This window comes from Ahaetulla prasina, chromosome 14 (genome assembly GCF_028640845.1).
Source record: "Ahaetulla prasina isolate Xishuangbanna chromosome 14, ASM2864084v1, whole genome shotgun sequence".
NCBI lineage: Eukaryota > Metazoa > Chordata > Lepidosauria > Squamata > Colubridae > Ahaetulla > Ahaetulla prasina.
The window spans coordinates 19,837,991-19,857,425 of record NC_080552.1 but is presented as its reverse complement, the minus strand read 5'-3'; the positions used below and the strand labels follow the sequence as shown (position 1 = coordinate 19,857,425).

General features: G+C 45.2%; 1 protein-coding gene across 3 annotated transcripts; it reads left to right on the top strand.

Annotated features, from left to right (window-relative positions):
- The first annotated feature begins 1,465 nt into the window (after window positions 1-1,465).
- On the top strand, window positions 1,466-18,643 carry ARPC1B (actin related protein 2/3 complex subunit 1B). Of its 3 annotated transcripts, none has more exons than XM_058157835.1 (10): window positions 1,466-1,619; window positions 9,212-9,286; window positions 12,027-12,131; window positions 13,051-13,273; window positions 13,656-13,763; window positions 14,039-14,245; window positions 14,992-15,067; window positions 16,047-16,243; window positions 17,307-17,397; window positions 18,386-18,643. In XM_058157835.1, the coding sequence occupies exons 2-10, from the start codon at window positions 9,223-9,225 to the stop codon at window positions 18,422-18,424; spliced, it is 1,110 nt and encodes a 369-aa protein (XP_058013818.1). In that variant the 5' UTR covers window positions 1,466-1,619; window positions 9,212-9,222; the 3' UTR covers window positions 18,425-18,643. The 3 variants fall into 3 exon arrangements, with proteins under 3 accessions (XP_058013818.1, XP_058013819.1, XP_058013820.1); XM_058157836.1 differs by lacking the exon at window positions 1,466-1,619 and adding an exon at window positions 6,641-6,725; XM_058157837.1 differs by lacking the exon at window positions 1,466-1,619 and adding an exon at window positions 6,928-7,208.
- Window positions 18,644-19,435: the final 792 nt, after the last annotated feature.

Below are 19,435 nucleotides of genomic sequence, written 5' to 3'. Positions count from 1 at the left end.
AGGGAGAAATGAACAGGTCGAAATATGAACGCTCTGAAATACGGGGACTAAAACATACGAAGAACGGTTGCAGGATTTGGGTTTGGCTAGTTAGAGAAAGGTAAGATTAGGGGGCACAGAGTAGCAATAATTGAGGGGCTGCCACAAAGGAGAGGGGGGTCAAATTATTCTCCAAAACACCTGAAAGCAGGACAAGAAGCAACGGATGGAAACTTAATCAAGGAGAGAAGTAACCTGGAATTAAGGAGGAACTTCCTATCAGGGAGGGCAATTAACCCAGTGGAACAGCTTGCCACCAGAAGTTACAGGTGCTTCATCACTGGAGGTTTTCAAGAGGAGATTGAACAAGAGTTGGAAGGGACCTTGGAGGTCTTCCAGTCCAACCCTCTGCTCAGGCAGAAAACCATATACCATGTTAGAAAAATAGCTGTCCATTCTCTTATTTTATTTTATTTATTTATTTGTCAATCATATATAAGATAAGGGCCGTGGTGGCTCAGGCTGTTAGAAGCCTGTTATTAAAACACAGCTGCCTGCAATTACTGCAGGATCGAATCCCACCAGGCCCAAGGTTGACTCAGCCTTCCATCCTTTATAAGGTAGGTAAAATGAGGACCCAGATTGTTGGGGGGGCAATAAGTTGACTTTGTAAATATACAAATAGAATGAGATTATTGCCTTACACACTGTAAGCCGCCCTGAGTCTTTGGAGAAGGGCGGGATATAAATGTAAATAAAAAAAATAAAAATAAAAAATAACAGGTAAAAGTATAAACATAATTTGGATACATGAAAAGAGTAAGTAAAAAAAGGAACATTAGGACAGGGACTGAAGGCACATTGGTGTACTTATGCACGCCCCTTACAGACCTCTTAGGAATGGGGTGAGGTCAACAGTAGACGGTTTAAACTTAAAGTTTTGGGGGGTTTGGGGAAGAAACCACAGAGTCAGGTAGTGCATTCCAGGCATTGACCACTCTGTTGCTGAAGATGTATTTTCTGCAACCAAGTTTGGAGCAGTTTACCTTGAGTTTGCTCCTGTATTGTGGTTGAAGCTGAAGTAGTCATTGACAGGTAGGACATTGTGGTAGATAATTTTATGTACTATGCTTAGGTCAGACTGAAGTCGGCGTAATTCTAAATTGTCTAAGCCCAAAATTTGGAGTCTGGCGGCATAAGGTATTTTATTGCGAGCAGAGGAGTGGAAGACTTCTCGTGAAATATCTCTGGACACTCTCGATTATAAATATAAACATTTATAAACATATTTCATTATTTAGATGATTTTGCAGCCAGCCACACCTACCTTGCAAAACCAACAACCTTCCTACGTCGTTTAAGGCAGTTACTCCTTCACTACACAAAAGTCATCTCACACACAGACACACAACAGAGAGATTTTCCCAACTCTCAAGCAAGGAAGTGGTTAAGTTTCTCGCGCCGGAGAGGGAAGTCTGACTTTCAAAGCCTTGCCTCTCAACTTCTTTTTTCATTTCCTCCTGAGGTGGCTTGGGGCGGAGGGCTGTTCATGTCGACTGCCCAGAGTCCGTGAACAAGCCTCCTCCTGCTTTCTCCTTCTCAGCGGGAAGATCTCGAGATCTTCATCTTTTCCATTCAAGGTCAGTCCCTATGATGCTCCTTCAAAAAAAAAAGAGAGAGAGAGAGAGAGACTCTCTTTCAGTTGTCTTCTTCTCTCTTGGCTAACTTTTCTTGCGAAGGCATTTCTCTCTTGAAGGGATGGCAAGGGTTCAAATTCAGGAGTGAAAAAACTGGTTTGACTCACTCTTCCCTCCTCACCACCACCCCTCCTGTCCCATCCATCCACCCACCTCCTCCTCCTCCTTTCCACTTGGAAGTTATTTCTTTTCCATTTTGTTATGTATTAACAGTTGTGCCTTTAAATATTTGAGCGGGAAATCAGCACGTTGCTGATTGGACGAAGCCTCCAGCAGAACTGTATAAAAGGAGAGGTTTTTCCCCCAGCCTGTTGCTGGGTTCACCCTATATTAAAGAGCTGTTGTCACTACCCTGGTCTCCAGCCTCGTTACTTCCCGAACATAACATTGGCGACGAGGATGGGATTTCGAGGCTAAGGAGAACCAGAACCGAGCTGAAGCACGCTAGTTCCGAACCCAGCAAACTCAGGGCAGAAACGCGGAAATGGCAAACACGCCACCCGCACCGTACAACCCGGGCAAGGAGAAATGGGGAACATATATGACCCGTTTCGAAAGCTTTCTAGAAGCCAACGAACTACAGGGGATCCCGGATAACCGCAAACGGGCTTACTTCCTAAGCCATTGCGGGCCGGAGGTAATCGAGATTGCGGAAGCCCTGGCAGAGCCAACGCCGATACAATCGGTATCGTGGCCGACTCTGCAGACTTTGCTGAAGAACCATTTCGCACCGACGCCGTCCAAATACGCAGCGGTTTGAATTGGAGAACGAGACAGATCGAGGGCCAGTCCATCGGAGACTACATGGCCGCTTTAAGAAGAGCGCCCAAGGACTGCGGATACCGAGACTTAGACGAGGTGCTACTCGAGCAACTCATCCGAGGGGTCAAGGACATCCGCCTACGGCGACGACTGCTAGCCAGGAGCAACCTGACTTAGCCACCGCTCTGGGCGAAGCCAGAGCACACGAAATGTCTACTAAAGCAGCAGAGACCCTGCAGAGGCCTCTTCAATCCAAGGCGAGCGCAAAGCCGACGGCAGTACACCAGGAGGAGATTCAGTCGGAATCCGAAGGTGAGGGCGAGGATGAGGAAGGGGTCGGCCGGGCCGAGAAAGGCGACACTGAGGACGGTGGCGAGTGCGGAAGCTGCGGAGGGCAGCATCAGCGCCAACGCTGCAGGTTTAAAGATGCAACATGCCGGCGGTGTGGGAAGAAAGGACACTTAGCTCAGGTTTGCAGAGCGCCCAACCTTCCGCCGAAAATTCAAATCGGCCAATCAAAGCGGAACCGGAAAGGCGGCCCGCGATTGGTTCAAACAAGAAAGGCGCCAAGTCTAACCAAACGACTGTCATTATAGGCCGCGCCTCAACCAAAGTGGAAAGAAGATTTTCACAAAGCCCAAGATCGAGGGAGTACGGTGCAGGCTTGAAGTAGATACGGGATCAGCGATCACCATCATGTCCTGGGACACTCTGGCAAAGTCGCTGCCGTCCGTCGCGAAGCGCCATCTGCAAGCACAGCGGCTACGAGTACACGACTACCAGGGGAATCGCATCCCTGTTCGAGGGACCACCTCCGTCCGAGTCGAGTACGGCCCTCACAAAAAGACCCTGCCCATCACGATCGTCGAAGGAACTCTGCCCAGTCTGTTGGGACTAGACTGGTTTCGTGCCCTGGGCATGGGAGTGACTGGCATCTACAGAAGTGACTGCAATTTGAAAGACATTCTCTTTAACGAGTTCGAAGATGTCTTCAAGGACTGCCTGGGCAAGTACAAGGGGACCCCTATTTCCTTCAACTTAGACCCCAGGTAGCCCCATTAGGCTTAAGGCGAGGAGAGCCCCTTTTGCCCTAAAACCAAAAATCGATAAGGAGCTGGACAAGCTCATAAATCAGGGGATTTTGGTGCCAGTCGATCACGCAAAGTGGGAGACGCCAATCGTCACCCCCATTAAACCGGACGGGTCAATTAGAATTTGCGCTGACTACAAGGCGACGCTTAACAAAGCCTTACAGAAAAGCGCGTACCCGGTTCCTGTAGTGCAACACTTATTGCACTCATTGGGGCAAGGGCAAGTCTTTGCAAAGTTAGACTTGGCCCAAGCCTACCAACAACTGCCAGTAGACGCCCGCACAGCCGAAGCCCAAACGATTGTGACGCACAGGGGGGCATTCAAGTGCACCCGATTGCAATTTGGGGTTAGCGTGGCACCAGGGCTGTTCCAAAACCTGATGGAACGACTACTGCAAGGGCTCCCAGGGGTAGTTCCCTACTTCGATGATGTCCTAATTTCAGGGGAAAACATGGAGGAATTGGGGGAGCGTTTAAGAAAGGTCTTGAGCATTTTCCGGACAGCCGGATTAAAAGTCAAGACAAATAAATGTCAGATAGGGGTCGAATCGGTCGATTTCTTGGGCTACCGGATAGACAAGAAAGGAATTCACCCTACTGAGAGCAAGGTTAAGGCAATTAGGAAGGCTCCAGCGCCCAAAAACAAAGCAGAGCTGCAGGCATTCCTGGGATTGGTTAATTTTACGCGGTCTTTTTAAAGCACAAAGCAACTGCTATGGAACCGCTGCATAGGCTCTTAGGGAAAAATACTGTTTGGTCTTGGGGAAAGTCAGAAAATAGGGCTTTTGAAGCAGTCAAGAACCTGCTCTCAAGTGATAGCCTGCTCATCCAATATCACGACTCACTACCCCTAGTGCTGGTTTGCGATGCGTCACCTTATGGGGTGGGGGCTGTACTCAGCCATAGACTTCCAAACGGCACAGAAGCCCCTATAGCGTTCTACTCTAGAACGATGTCCTCCCCAGAGAGGAACTACAGCCAATTAGACAAAGAAGCATTAGCCATTGTATCAGGGGTCAAAAAATTCCATGAGTATGTCTTTGGGCGGAATTTTGAAATCGTGACTGACCACAGACCGTTACTGGGATTACTGGCTGGCGACCGGCCAACGCCTGTGGCACTTTCGCCACGCTTGACTCGATGGACTATATTTTTAGCCGCTTACTCATACAAGCTGCAGCATCGACCCGGAAAAGAAGTGGGGCATGCAGACGCTTTGAGCCGATGCCCACTGCCGGGGGCGACCGAAGATCCCACTCCGGGGACACCCATCCTCCTTATTGACTCGTTGGACTCTGGCCCAGTCACATCAAAGGAAGTGGCTCGGGCATCATACCGGGACATTGTGTTAAGGACTGTACTCGGTTGGGTACAGAGAGGGTGGCCCGCTGCGCCGGGCGAACGGTTCAAAGAATTTGTTAAGAAACGTGATGAGCTCTCGGCTCAAGGGGGGTGCCTGTTATGGGGTGATCGTGTAATAATTCCTGTTAAGTTAAGGGGCAAGGTATTGGACCTCCTCCACGAGGGTCACCCAGGCATCGTGAGGATGAAGGGGTTAGCTAGGAGCTATGTATGGTGGCCACTCATGGACGCAGAGATTGCTGAGAGGGTAGGGAAATGCCAAGCTTGCCAAGAGTCCAGACCGCTACCCCCAACAGCCCCAGTCAGAGAATGGGAAAAGCCCCAAGGGCCGTGGTCAAGAATCCACATTGACTTTGCTGGCCCCTTTCACGGCCAAACGTTCCTAGTGGTGGTGGACGCATTTTCCAAATGGTTAGAGATCATACTTATGAAGTCCACCACAGCCGAAACAGTAATCGCAACCCTGCGCCACCTATTCGCAACTCACGGGTTGCCGGACACTCTGGTGTCCGACAATGGGCCCCAATTCACGGCAGCCCAGTTTGAAGAGTACCTGGCAGAGGAAGGCATCCGACATGCCCTCTCTGCACCTTTCCACCCTGCGTCGAATGGCCTTGCAGAGCGTTCCGTCCGGAGCGCTAAGGAGGCATTGTCCAGGCTCAAGCCAGGTGACTGGCAAACAAAAATAGACTTTTTCCTAGCCGTCCAGCATAGAACCCCAAGCACAGCCACTGGGAAAAGCCCAGCCGAATTGCTAATGGGACGAAAACTCCGTGCCCACTTGACCGTTTGAACCCCATTACACACCCGAGGGTTACAAGGGGGAGCTAGAAAAAACAAGGGAAATGAGCATAGGCGACCGGGTGTGGGCCCGAAACTATGGGGACGGCCCTAGTTGGCTCGCAGGACAAGTAACAAGAGTAACAGGGCCAAAATCGTATGTGGTAGAGCTACCAGACAACCGAATGTGGCGGCGCCACATAGATCAGTTAAGGAAACGAATAACTGACCAAACCAACCAACAGAGACAGGTAATGACCAATACCACTTTGAATCCACAGCTGACAATGACCCGGGAGGCGCAAGACTTAGCTGAGGTCCCAGAGTTCCAGCGACGCCATCAGGTCCCGAGGGAAACAGCAAGGAAAATCCAAAATTAATCCAAGGCCGGATGGCCAAGAAAAGAGTCGGCCAATAATCCAGAGCCCGATGGCTCAGAGAAAGAGCTGGGAGGAGAAAACAGCCCCTCCGACCAGCTCAAAACACCACCCAGAACTGAACCGCGCAGGTCAGAAAGAACTAGGAGACGCCCAGGTTATTTGCGTGACTACGTCGAAAAATAACATGTAAATAAATATGTAAATAAGACCAAGTGTTTTCTGGGAGGGGAGGAGTGTTATGTATTAACAGTTGTGCCTTTAAATATTTGAGCGGGAAATCAGCACGTTGCTGATTGGACGAAGCCTCCAGCAGAACTGTATAAAAGGAGAGGTTTTTCCCCCAGCCTGTTGCTGGGTTCACCCTATATTAAAGAGCTGTTGTCACTACCCTGGTCTCCAGCCTCGTTACTTCCCGAACATAACACATTTCTTCTGGCAATACTTTCAGGAAGGCTTTTGGGGTTTTTTTGGTTTTTTTTCCACCCACTGACGTTTCTCTCCAGCTTGGAGTTTTCCATGAGGACACAAGTCCTCAAAAGTCTCCCACCCACCCCCCACGCCTCAAACTGTGGTTCCTCTGAACGATTGTCTGCAGATTAAGCGGCATTTCTTCCCCTGAAGTGTGCTTAGATCTCCAGCAAGAGAGCATTTGAACAGTTTCTTCAACCAGCAGAGTGAGTTTTCTTGGTCTTTTTTTTAATTTTTTTTTTTTTAGAAGGGGGTCTGGTGGGTGGGGCAGAACTTTTTGGAATCAGAAAAGGAGTCGGATTCTGTCTCTCTCTCTTTGTCTCTCTCACTCTCTCTCTCTTATTTACCAATGATTCAGATCTTCCATGAACCAAGGCATCATAGCTCGTTGGTGGGCAGAAGTTTTGTAATTCAGCAAAATTATATATTTTTTTCATCCGACGAAGTAGACTGTTATTTTTAGATTCCCGCCCCAAGATACTGCAAGATTACGAAATAGATTTTAACTGTTCTGAACTAATGAAAAAGGGCTGTAACAATACGTATCCTGCCTACAAACATGTTATAGTTTGTAATTGGCTGAGGCTAAGATTCCGATCAAATGACTTTCTGCATTACTGAACCTTAAATCTGAACAAATCTCTGAGCCAACTGATAATCTGAGGCTCCTGTGTTACCTTTCCATACAGGTAAGAAGTGTAGTTAGAAGCAGCGAATAACCTCAGGGGGGATGACTAATCCATCATCCCCAGCCCTCCCTTTTTACGTCCCAACCCCTCCCCATGCAATCAAACCTAATTGACCTTTATGCTATCGTGTTTAGGCGTGAAAAACAGGCAAGCTTTGTAAATAGGGCTGAATGAAAACACACAAACCAGAAGGAAACAGACAAAAACCAAGGGGATCCCTAAAACCCTTCACCCTGTTATTAAAGAAAACAATATCATCAGTCTGTTATCATCCTTGCTGCCAAATGTGAGCTCTCAACCATCAAAAGATTTGTCTGCTTTCTGGCTTTTTTGAATTACTTACGGTCTTTGTATGGCTTGAAAGGCAAGGAAGTAAACAGCTTGGGGTGGGGGGGAAGTACAGGAAAACGGAAATATTTCTTAACCAAGAACAATTTGGTAATACCATATAAGGCTAAAAACAGACAGATCTCGGAGAGGAAGAGCAGAGGCAGATGTTGACAGCAATCCCCAAGGTTGAGTTTCCTCATGTGGCTCAGCCTGATGGTTTTTATTCTGCTTTTTTTAGCTGAAGCACCCAAGTAGCTGGATCAACACATTTTGCAGAACTAATAATCATAGACGGTAGGCAGACATACCCAACCGTAGAGCTCCCCAAAACAGAAATAAAAGACTAATCCATGCGGTTGGTCTCCTTTTTTGTTTGTTTGTTTTAGATTTACCAATGATTCAGATCTTCCAGGCAACCAAGACATAACAGATTAAACAGAATTGGAAGGGACCTTGTAGGTCATTTAATCCGACCCCCTGCACCGTTTCTGACAGACGGCAGTTCAATCTCTTCTTGAAAGCTTCCAGTGATGAAGCTCCCACAACTTCCGAAGGCAACTTCTGTTCCATTGAATATAGAATAATAGCATTGGAGGGATCTTGGAGGTCATCTAGTCCAACCCCCCACCCAAGCAGGATGTCAGGGTTCCAACGGATGCTTTAAATAGCATCCCTGGTCTACTCTCGAGTTGCCATAGGCTAGGGATGCTTTGCGAGTTGACACAGGAGACCTTACACCATTTCTCTGGGCCTCTGGTGGCTCAACGGACTAAGTCTGTCTGTTATTAACAGCAGCTGCTTGCAATTACTGCAGGTTCAAGTCCCACCAGGCCCAAGGTTGACTCAGCCTTCCATCCTTTATAAGGTAGGTAAAATGAGGACCCAGATTGTTGGGGGCAATAAGTTGACTTTGTATATAATATACAAATGGATGAAGACTATTGCTTAACACAGTGTAAGCCACCCTGAGTCTTCGGAGAAGGGCGGGATATAAATTCAAAAAAAAAAAAATTCTGACCAATGGCAGTCCAGCCTCTTCTTGAAAGCCTCCAGTGATGAAGCTCCCACAACTTCTGAAGGCAACTTCTGTCCCATCGATTGATTGTTCACTGTCAGAAAACTCCTCATTTCCAGGTTGAATCTCTCCCTGGTTTCCATCCATTGTTCCTTGTCTGGCCTTCGGGTGCTTTGGAAAATAGCTTGACCCTCCCCTCCTCTCTGTGGCAGACCCTCAAATATGGGAGTATGAGTTAGATCAGAGTCAGTGGAATTCAAGGGAGGTTGGACTTAGGTTGTGGCTACGTAGAGGTTCTAGGCTGGTTCCTCATTTGACTCCGCCTCCAGGTGCTGCCACTCCGTCCCCTACATTCTCCCAACTCGCCTCCTCCACTGATGAGAAAGCTAAACTGTTTAGGCAGAGGTTTCTCCTCTGAGTTTTCTGCTTGTCTCCTGGATATTTTGCTACCAAACTAGGTAATATCTTCAGTGGGGTTTTGAGTGAAGTATCAAGACATATCACCCCAAATCCTGATGAAGATGTTACCTAGTTGGGTAACGAGATGTCCGGGAGGCAAGCAGCAAGCTTGGAGGAGAAACCTCTGCCTAAATCTACAACCTGAGCTATGAATATTCTCTGTAATTTCTAAAGCTAAACTGTTATTCTTTCCGAGCAGGTTGAAGAACCATGGCTTATCAGAGCTTCTTGCTGGAACCCATCACCTGCCATGCCTGGAACAAGGATCGAAGTCGTAAGTCTCCCTTTTCAAAGGGCTGCCGGATCCTCAGAGATTCAGCTCCTGAGCTCAACAGTTGTGCCAATTAACAATTATTAACCTTACAGGGAAAAGAAAAAAGATAAGCTTGGACTAGAAGACTCCAAGGTCCTTTCCAGCTCCTATTCTATTCTATTCTATTCTATTCTATTATTTTATCCTCTATTCTATTCTATTCTATTCTATTCTATTCTATTCTATTCTATTCTATTCTATTCTATTCTATTATTTTATCCTCTTCTCTATTCTATTCTATTCTATTCTATTCTATTCTATTCTATTCTAATTCCTATTCTATTCTTTTATCCTCTTCTATTCTATTCTATTCTATTCTTTTATCCTCTATTCTATTCTATTCTATTCTATTCTATTCTATTCTATTCTATTCTATTCTATTCTATTCTATTCTATTCTATTCTATTCTATTATTTTATCCTCTTCTCTATTCTATTCTATTCTATTCTATTCTATTCTATTCTATTCTATTCTATTCTATTATTTTATCCTCTTCTCTATTCTATTCTATTCTATTCTTTTATCCTCTATTCTATTCTATTCTTCTTGATTCCAATATTCTATTCTATTCTATTCTATTCTATTCTATTCTAATTATTCTTGATTCCAATATTCTATTCTATTCTATTCTATTCTATTCTATTCTATTCTATTATTTTATCCTCTTCTCTATTCTATTCTATTCTATTCTATTTTATTCTATTCTTTTATCCTCTATTCTATTCTATTCTATTCTATTCTATTCTATTCTATTCTATTCTATTCTATTCTTCTTGATTCCAATATTCTATTCTATTCTATTCTATTCTATTCTATTCTATTCTATTCTATTCTATTCTATTCTATTCCTTTCCATTATTTTCTCTATTCCGTTCTATTCTATTCTATTCTATTCTATTCTATTCTATTCTATTCTATTCTATTCTATTCTAATTATTCTTGATTCCAATATTCTATTCTATTCTATTCTATTCTATTCTATTCTATTCTATTCTATTCTATTCTATTCTATTCTATTCTATTCTATTCCTTTCCATTATTTTCTATTCTATTCTATTCTATTCTATTCTATTCTATTCTATTCTATTCTCTATTTTTTATATTCTGTATTCTATTCTATTCTATATTCTATATTCTATTCTATTCTATATTCTATATTCTAGTCTATTCTATTTTATTTTATTATTATTCTATGGAGAAATTTGATTTGGGGAGAGGGCAGAGTTGAGTGACCTTGGGGGGAAACGTTAGAGCTTTGATGGGCTCTTGAATCTATGCTTGGAGCTAATACAGAACATTCCTAGTGAAGTGCCAGGGGGAGGGAGATCTGTGCGTCTAATGTTGGGGGGTTCTAGAAGTCCTCTAGTCCATCCCTCCATCTAAGATCTGCAAGCGTAGAATCTCTCGCAAGGGACAGAAGGAGGGAGAGGCAGCTCTGAGAAAGCCTCTCCTATCATCAGCCCACTTCCTCTTCCCTTGGAATTTCCACCCCATTCATTCCACATCGACTCTCCTAGAAGAAGAACAAGAGAACGCTTTCTCTTCTGCGTAGCTGAATCAGGGATTTTCCAGCCATCTGATAATAAAGAGCCGTTTAACTGCAAATGCTTTTTTTTTTGGGGTGTGTGTGTGTGAATTTTTCTTTTTTGTGCTGTTGAAAAAAAGGGACTTGGTAAAGGACTGTATGATAAAGTGGGCACAAAATTTTCAGGAGCCAATATTATTGGAAACTTGGGGAAAAAATTTGGGTTAGAAATGTTAAATTCACGCAGGCACAGAATCTGAGGGAAAAATTTTATAAAATGTTTTATAGATGGCACTTAGATCCTAAGAAATTATCGTGTATGTACCCAGATATGCAAGCAAAATGTTGGAGATGTAATTGTGATGATGCTACATATTTTCATATTTGGTGGACTTGTAAGGATATAAAGGCCTTTTGGATAAAAATTTGGTGGATTTTACAAAATGTTTTGAAAAAGAAGATAAAGTTCCTGCCGCAATTTTTTTTGTTGGGAATTATTACGGACTGTACAGTAATTGAGACTAAATTGATTTTAAATCTAATAACAGCAGCAAGATTACTAATAGGACAATACTGGAAGAAAAAAGAAGTACCTACAATAGAAGAATGGATATTGAAAGTTGCCAATTTGGCTGAGATGGCGAAGATATCAGCCTTTTTGAAAGACAATACGCAAGAAAGATACTTAAAGGAATGGAAAAAATGGATTGACTATATTCAAAGTAGATATCAGACTAAGAGTTATCAGACTGTTTTTGAATGATTATGATGTATTATTTTTGATTGTTTTCGGGGGAAGTTAGGAATTGATAATTGTAGGGGTATAATTAAGTTGGGACGAAATTTTTTTAGCATATGTTTGTTTTATTTTTAACTATACCTTGTGCTCATTCCGGGAAGTCAGGGGGGGAGGGGGGTTGTGAAGGGAGGGGGGAGGGGAGGGGGGGAAAGGGGAATTTTTTTTTCTGTAAAACTTTTTGAATTAAAAAAAAAAGCAACAATGCAAAAAAAAATAAGGTTAGGTCAAAGCTTTTTATGGGTTCCCTGGTTTTTTGTCTTGTTTCTTTCTGGTGGTTCGTTTTGGGTGGTTTGATAAAACGGGGCTAGCAGGTCTCTTGATGTTGACGCGTTCTCCATTGCTGGTTTTGCAAATTTGGTCCGTCTTCTTTCTCACAGAACTCGCCATCTCTCCCAACAATCACGAAGTCCATATCTACAAGAAGAATGGCTCCAAATGGGACAAAATCCACGAGCTGAAGGAACACAATGGGCAAGTGACAGGTGAGGACAACTAAGTCCCTGTTGTGGCTCGCCAGCGCCCAGCAGATCTGGCAGCAGATTTGGACAGTGAGGAGGTTGGGGAGGAACATGGGCCAGTCCTGGAGTCTGGGAAAGGCTCTGATGAGGGCTCTGCATCAGAGGCAGAAATGGGGCCAGGGCCATCTGACAGGTATCAGCTGCCTTCGGAGTCAGACATCAGTGAGGCAGAAGAACAGCTGGATACTGTTCCCAGTGTGCGCATGCACAGAGCTGCCAGGAGAAGGGAACAGCTAAGGAACAAGGGTCGACTCAGGAGTAAAGCCACAAGTGGACGGTGAATGGCCCCTCCCATAGGGAATAAAGAGGAGCGAAGGGGAGGGGAGTTTGCAGAAGACAATTAGTTCATTTAGGTGAAGATCTGTTCCTGCATTCTTGCCAAGTGTTGTCGGTTACAGTGTGGAGTCTGAAAGATCTCGGCCTGGCCACTCTCCAAGCCTGATCAAGGTCGTTAATTGTGAACTATCTTGAAAGACTGTGGGAGAGGAAAGACTTTGCTGGGGAGGAATTCACTGAAAATTAAATAAAAGGGGTTTTATCTGGATGAGGACTCGGGTTTCATGCTGCTGGGGAAGCCTAGGTCAGAACAAGGAGGTGGAAGGAGGTGAGGGAAAGAAGGATGTTCCTTCCAGCACTGTACACCTTGCCCAGATAGACCTTCTGGAAGTTGTACACACACTTGCAGGGAATTAGAGAAAAGGTGAGAGGGTCAATAGGATAATTAAATCAGAAGAGGACACCTTTTTTGGAACCCCTTGTCCCATCACCTTTCAATGGCCACAAACTAGACAACCACAACCCAACTATCGGGCCCTGAAGCCAGTAGGACGAAACGTAGAAGAACACATCACCCATATCTGGCTTCAACTGATCTTCTCGACAGGCATCGACTGGGCCCCTGACAGCAACCGGATTGTGAGCTGCGGGACAGACCGCAACGCCTACGTCTGGACCTTGAAGAACGATGTTTGGAAGCCCACCCTGGTCATTCTCCGGATCAATCGTGCCGCCTGTTGTGTGAAGTGGTCCCCGAAAGAGAACAAGTTTGCTGTGGGCAGTGGATCCCGGAGGATCTCCATCTGCTACTTTGAGCAAGAGAACGATTGGTGCGTCTGAGCAAATGCAAGAGGAATGGGTGGGGCTGGGTGGGCTGTGGGGGAAGGTTATTCTTTTAATACAAAGTTATGGGAGGAAACAAGAGAATTGCAAATAAGTAGACCTTCTGCATTCGGACATCTTGACAAATCCATTAGGACAATTTGAGTTTTTCTTTAGAACACGGGTGTCCAACTAAGACTTGTGGACTTCCAACTCCCAGTAATCTCCAGCCAGCACAGAGTTGAAGTCCAAAGGTCTTAGAAGTTGGATAGCCCTAAAATGGATGGCTCCTTAAATCTTCAAAATGCAACCAAATATGAGCAAAAACGTTGGAGATTATTCCATGAATCAAGGCTGGGAATTTCAGCTTCTTTCTTCGACTTTTCCTAGGTGGGTCTGTAAGCACATCAAGAAGCCAATTCGATCAACCATCCTCTGTCTGGATTGGCACCCAAACAACGTTCTCCTGGCAGCAGGTTCCTGTGACTTCAAGTGCAGGTGGACCTCCTGGATTGACTTAAGAGTTTGAACAATTTCAATATTCCCAGCTGGATGGAATCATGGAACAGGGTGGTAGTAGTGTAGACAACAATATTTTATGTGACTAGGTTTGATTATGCGCTATCAAGAAGGTGGTAACTCTTGGTGGCCACCTAACTAATGTTCTCCAGAACTATCCCATATTATTATGGGAGATGTAATATAAACCTGTTACGAAGTCTTCTTCTCCACCTGTTGCATATTCCATCATCTGCTTTCCATCCACTTTTCAGGATTTTCTCGGCTTACATTAAAGAGGTGGAAGAGCGGCCAGCCCCTACTCCTTGGGGATCGAAGATGTCGTTTGGGGAGCTCATGTTTGAGTCGAAGTGTAGTTACAGCTGGGTCCACAGCATCTGCTTTTCGGACAGTGGTAACCGTCTGGCCTGGGTGGGCCACGACAGCACCATCTGCCTGGCAGATGCCAACAAGAAAATGGCGTAAGTAGGATGGTGTTAGGAAGGTGGTGGTGGGGAGAAGAAATCTGAGGGAGGTTGATGGATTGTCATGGGAAGAAGGAAGATCCTTGAGTAACAGGAGGAAGAACCACAATTAGGACAATAGTCAAGGAAAAGGAAGCTGGGGCTGAAATATAATTTGAGAAAGAATTGCAAGAATCTTTTTATTAAAACTTTATATTAAAAGTTGCATGCTTTTAGCCTATGGTGTATGACTTGTTATTATTATTATTATTATTTTATTTTGTCACAACGTTATATACAAGCACATACATTGAAAGGAAACAGTAGGACAGGAACGGTAGGCACTTTTGTGCACTTATGCGCGCCCCTTAATGTGCAACACAACTTCTCAATCAACTTATTTGATGAGGAATTCAGGAACGATAAAGTGAACAGCACAAGAGCATAGATGGAATAATAACTTTCTTACAAAGGAAAGAAGTTACTTGTAGAAATAAGTTAATTATGGAAAAATTCTTTTCTTATAACTATTGCTATCAAATAACTTTTTTGGTGGGGTCCACCTATGTCAGTTTTCCAAGATAGACCAATCTTGGAGAACTGACCTAGGCGGTCCCGAAAAAGTCACACGGACGAAGTAGAATTTGGAACGTTGATGAGCGGTGCTTTATTTGATATCAGTCAATCCACCACTGGAGTTTTCACGTCTCACGATTGAAACAAATATTAAGGCTCAGGCTGAAGCATCGTTTTCCCCTCCGCAGTATCGCCTGCCTTTCTACGGAGACTCTGCCCCTCCTGGCTGTGACCTTCATCACCGAGAACAGTCTTGTGGCTGCTGTAAGTCATAAACTTTCTCTCTTCTGGGGTGATTTCCCCACAAAAGATTTACATGTAGAGCCCTGGGCTCCTCATTTGGGGAAATGGCTAAGCTATCGTCCTTGCAGCGTGGATAATGTCGTTTCATGAGTTAGCCAGTAGATGGCACCATGATAAATACGGATGAGTCCAATAAAGGAGAATATTTGTAGCTCAGGGTTGAAACGAGGGGGGTCCTTGGTGCTCTCTGAACTTGGATTTTTTTCTTGCAGATGTTTCATGACCCAACTAGGTAACGTTAACAGTGCCAGAAGGGAGTGGGATTGGAGGAGGGGCAGGGAGGTGGAGGACTACTGTGAGGTCCTTGATGTTCTCTGAGCTGGGTTATTTTCTTGCAGACATTTCATGACCCAACTAGGTAACATCATCAGTGCTGGAAGGTAGTGAGGAGGAGGAGGAGGAGGAGGAGGAGGAGGAGGAGGAGGACAACTACTTTGGGGCCCTGGATGTTCTCTGAGCTGGGTTGTTTCCTTGCAGACATTTCATGACCCAACTAGGTAACATCATCAGTGCTGGAAGGTAGTGAGGAGGAGGAAGAGGAGGAGGAGGAAGAGGAGGAAGAGGAGGAGGAGGAGGAGGAGGAGGAGAACTACTTTGGGGCCCTGGATGTTCTTTGAGCTGGGTTGTTTCCTTGAAGACATTTCATGACGCAAACTAGATAACATTATCTGGTAGGACATGTCCTCTTCTGTCTTTGTTGAAAAGCAACCGGCATATTTCATCTCGCTTCTTTCCACAGATTCTCTATGAAATGTAGAGCACAGTGTAATCCTTTCCCAGCTGCACTACACATTCTTTCTCCCCAGGAATGACATGTTTGAGAGTGGCGGACCAGCCCCATCTGAAAGACACCGATTTGGGGGAGGCTCTACCCAACCACACGTTGTCCTTGCCCTTGTCTTCTGAGCTATCTTTTTGGTTTCCCTTTTTTCTTTTCCAGGGACATGACTGTTACCCGATGTTGTTCACCTACAATGAACAGCAGGGCGCCTTGAGCTTTGGAGGAAAAATGGACATCCCCAAGCAGAGTTCCCAACGGGGACTGACAGCTCGGGAACGTTTCCAGAACCTGGACAAGAAGGCCAGCTCCGATACCAACAATGCTTCTCTGGACACAGTTCACAAGAACAGCATCAGGCAAGTCTGCGAAAACGTCTCTCTTGTCCTTTATAACTAGGGCTCTCCGAATTTGGAAAGTTGAAGACTTGTGGACTGCAACTCCCAGAATTCCCCATCCAGCCGAAGTTCCACAAGTCTTGAAGTTGCCGACTTTGGAGACCCCTGCTTTATCAGATATTGATGGATTGATCAAAGGGATACAGTCGCGATCAAGGGAGGTACTAATAATACCACTCTATAAAGCCTTAGTAAGGCCACACTTAAGAATACGGCATCCAGTTTTGGTCACCCTGCTATTAAAAAAGATGTGGAGGCTCTAGAAAGAGCGCAGAGAAGAGCAACCAGGATGATTAGGGGACTGGAGGCTAAAACATAGATAAACGGTTGCAGGAACTGGGTATGGCTAGTTTAGGGAAGAGAAGGACCAGGGGAGACAGGATAGCAGTCTTCCAATATTTGAGGGGCTGCCATAGAGAGGAAGGGGGTCAAGCTATTTTCCAAGGCACCTGAAGGCCAGACAAGGAATAACGGATGGAAACAAACTGACAATGAGCGCAAACAACCAATGGGACAGAAATGGCCTTGAGAAATTGTGGGAGCTTCATCACTGGAAGCTTTCAAGAAGACACTGGACTGCCATCTATCAACAGTGGTGTAGGATCTGCTTGGACAGGGGGTTGGCCTAGATGACCTACAAGGTCCCTTCCAACTCTGTTAATCTGTGATCTAAATTGGAGTGGGGTGGAAATGGGGATTTTGCAATATCGTTCCCCCAGGAGTGGGTTGGGAATGGGGATTTTGCAGTATCCTTGCCTCAGGAGTTCCCCAAAAGTTCCTTCGGACGCTCCCCAGTCCTTCAACCACAATTCTCAAAAATCCTCTCGACTCTCTTGTGGTGGACTCAAAACTATTAGGCAACGATGAAGTCAGTCCTCTTTCGTGACTTTCAGAAGGTCAAACTCCTCCCTCTTCCTGGAGTTTACCTCCCACGGATGATCGTTGTTTTACCCCTAAGTGGTTTGTAGCGTTTTCTGCTTGAGTTGAGAAGACTCAACCCAGGGATCCGCCTTTTCTCTTCCAGCCAAATCTCTGTGGTGGCCGGCGGGAAAGGCAACTGCTCCAAATTCTGCACCACCGGGATGGATGGCGGCATGAGCATATGGGACGTGAAGGTGAGCAGGGAAGGCAGAAGGGGGCTGCCCCAGGGCCACCCAGGGGGAATTGTTCAGAGAGGAACAAGGAAGGTTGACTTTTAGACATTTTAAGGCTTAAATGTGAAGTTGGCCCAGGGGTGCTACTCTGCAGGTTCTGGAGAACTGGTAGCGGGAATTTTGAGTAGTTCGGAGAACCAGCAAATACCACCTCTGGCTGGTCCCAGAGTGGGGTGGGAATGGGGATTTTGCAGTATCTTTCCCCAGGAGTGGGGAGGGAATGGAGATTTTGCAGTATCCTCCCCCAGGAGTGGGGAGGGAATGGAGATTTTGCAGTATCTTTCCTCTAGAAGTGGGGTGGGAATGGGGATTTTGCAGTATCTTTCCCCTGGAGTGGGGAGGGAATGGAGATTTTGCAGTATCTTTCCCCAGGAGTGGGGAGGGAATGGGGATTTTGCAATATTCTTCCCCCAGGAGTGGGGTGGGAATGGAGATTTTGTAATATCCTTCCCCTGCCATGCCCACAAAGCCACACCACACCCACCAAGCCATGGCCACCGAGCCAGTAGTAAAAAAAAATTAAATTCCACCACTGAGTTGGCTCGCTGCAAAAAACCAAAAAACAAAAAAACCCACTAGTTCAATTATTATTTCTTTGTAATAACAGCTCCCAGAAGCATTCTTAAAAAAATAAATAAAAAAAATAAAAACTCTGGTTAGCTGCAATGCAGGGTTTCTCAAACGTGACCACTTTTGTGGTTCACTTTTTATTTGTTTCAACGGGGAGGATAAGCTGTGTCCGGTTTCCACCCTTTCCATGTTGCAAGAAACAAAACACACCGTCCCTTTAAAAATAATCCCCCTAAGCTTCGGTGGAAATTTGGAAGAAATTTGAGGCAGGAAAGGAAAGTTGCAAAATCACACACACACACACACACCCCACTGGATCCATTTCTGATCTTGAGCAAATAGCTACCAGATTGTAAGCCTCTTTTCTTTTGCGTTTCAGACCTTGGAGGCTGCAATGAAAGGCCTTCGGATGAAATAAGCCAAGGAACCCTCCCTGCGTAAAATCCACGAGCAGAAACCGGGATTCCCGCCTGCCAAGGAAATCAATCAAGGCTTAAATCGATTCCTGCTTTCTAGAACCTGAAAATGACAATCCCAGGCGCTTACAAGCTCAGCGTTTTTTTGGGAGGCCTCCTGGGCAGGAACCCAGGAGGAGATTACAATAAAATAAAATAAAAGAACATGCAATTAAAAACAGTCTAAACTCTGTGTCTGTCATGGTTTGGGGTCTTTGCCCCAACCCCCAACCTGGCAGTCAAGCCTGCATTTCTCAGAATTTAAAGATGAATCTCTGCCCATTTTTTTATGTTTACAGGTAGTCCTCGATTTACGACTGCAATGGAGCCCAAACTTTCTGTTGCTAAGTGAAACATTTGTTAAGATTGAATTTCATCCCATAATCCTTGATTTACAATCACAATGGAGCCCAAAATTACTGTTGCTAAGTGAAACATTTGTTAAGATTGAGGAACAAATTTTACAGTTCACCCCTGCACCAGACCAGACCGTTACGATAATTTAAACTTTATTCAGCCAAATATACAGGTTTTTCTTTTTTTTTCTCTCTCTCGCTCGCGCGCGCCTGCCTCTATTCCAGAAAGATGCACAATCCCGAAGATGCGTTCTCTGGTTTTCGTTTTTTTCCCAGGGTTGGTTTAAAAAAAAAAAAAAGTCATTATCGACTTCCAGAGAAGGAGGAAAGAAATGAAAAGGACGGCTTAAAACAAAAACAAAATAGCAACAGGGTGGATAAGAGAAAACTAAAACAGCCAGAGGGTTGGGGGTGGGGTGGGAGGGTTGGGGGCGGTCAAGGATTCCACCTCCTGCCCCATATCTGTTCATTTCCTTGGACTTTTCTGCAGCCCAGATCCATGCCAAAGCCCACTGCGTTCCAACCCCCCTCCCCCCTCGTCCCCATATTTTTTGGGAAATGCATCTACGGGGGTCCAAGCTACTCATCCCCTCCCCACTGCCTAGTCCCCTGAAAGCT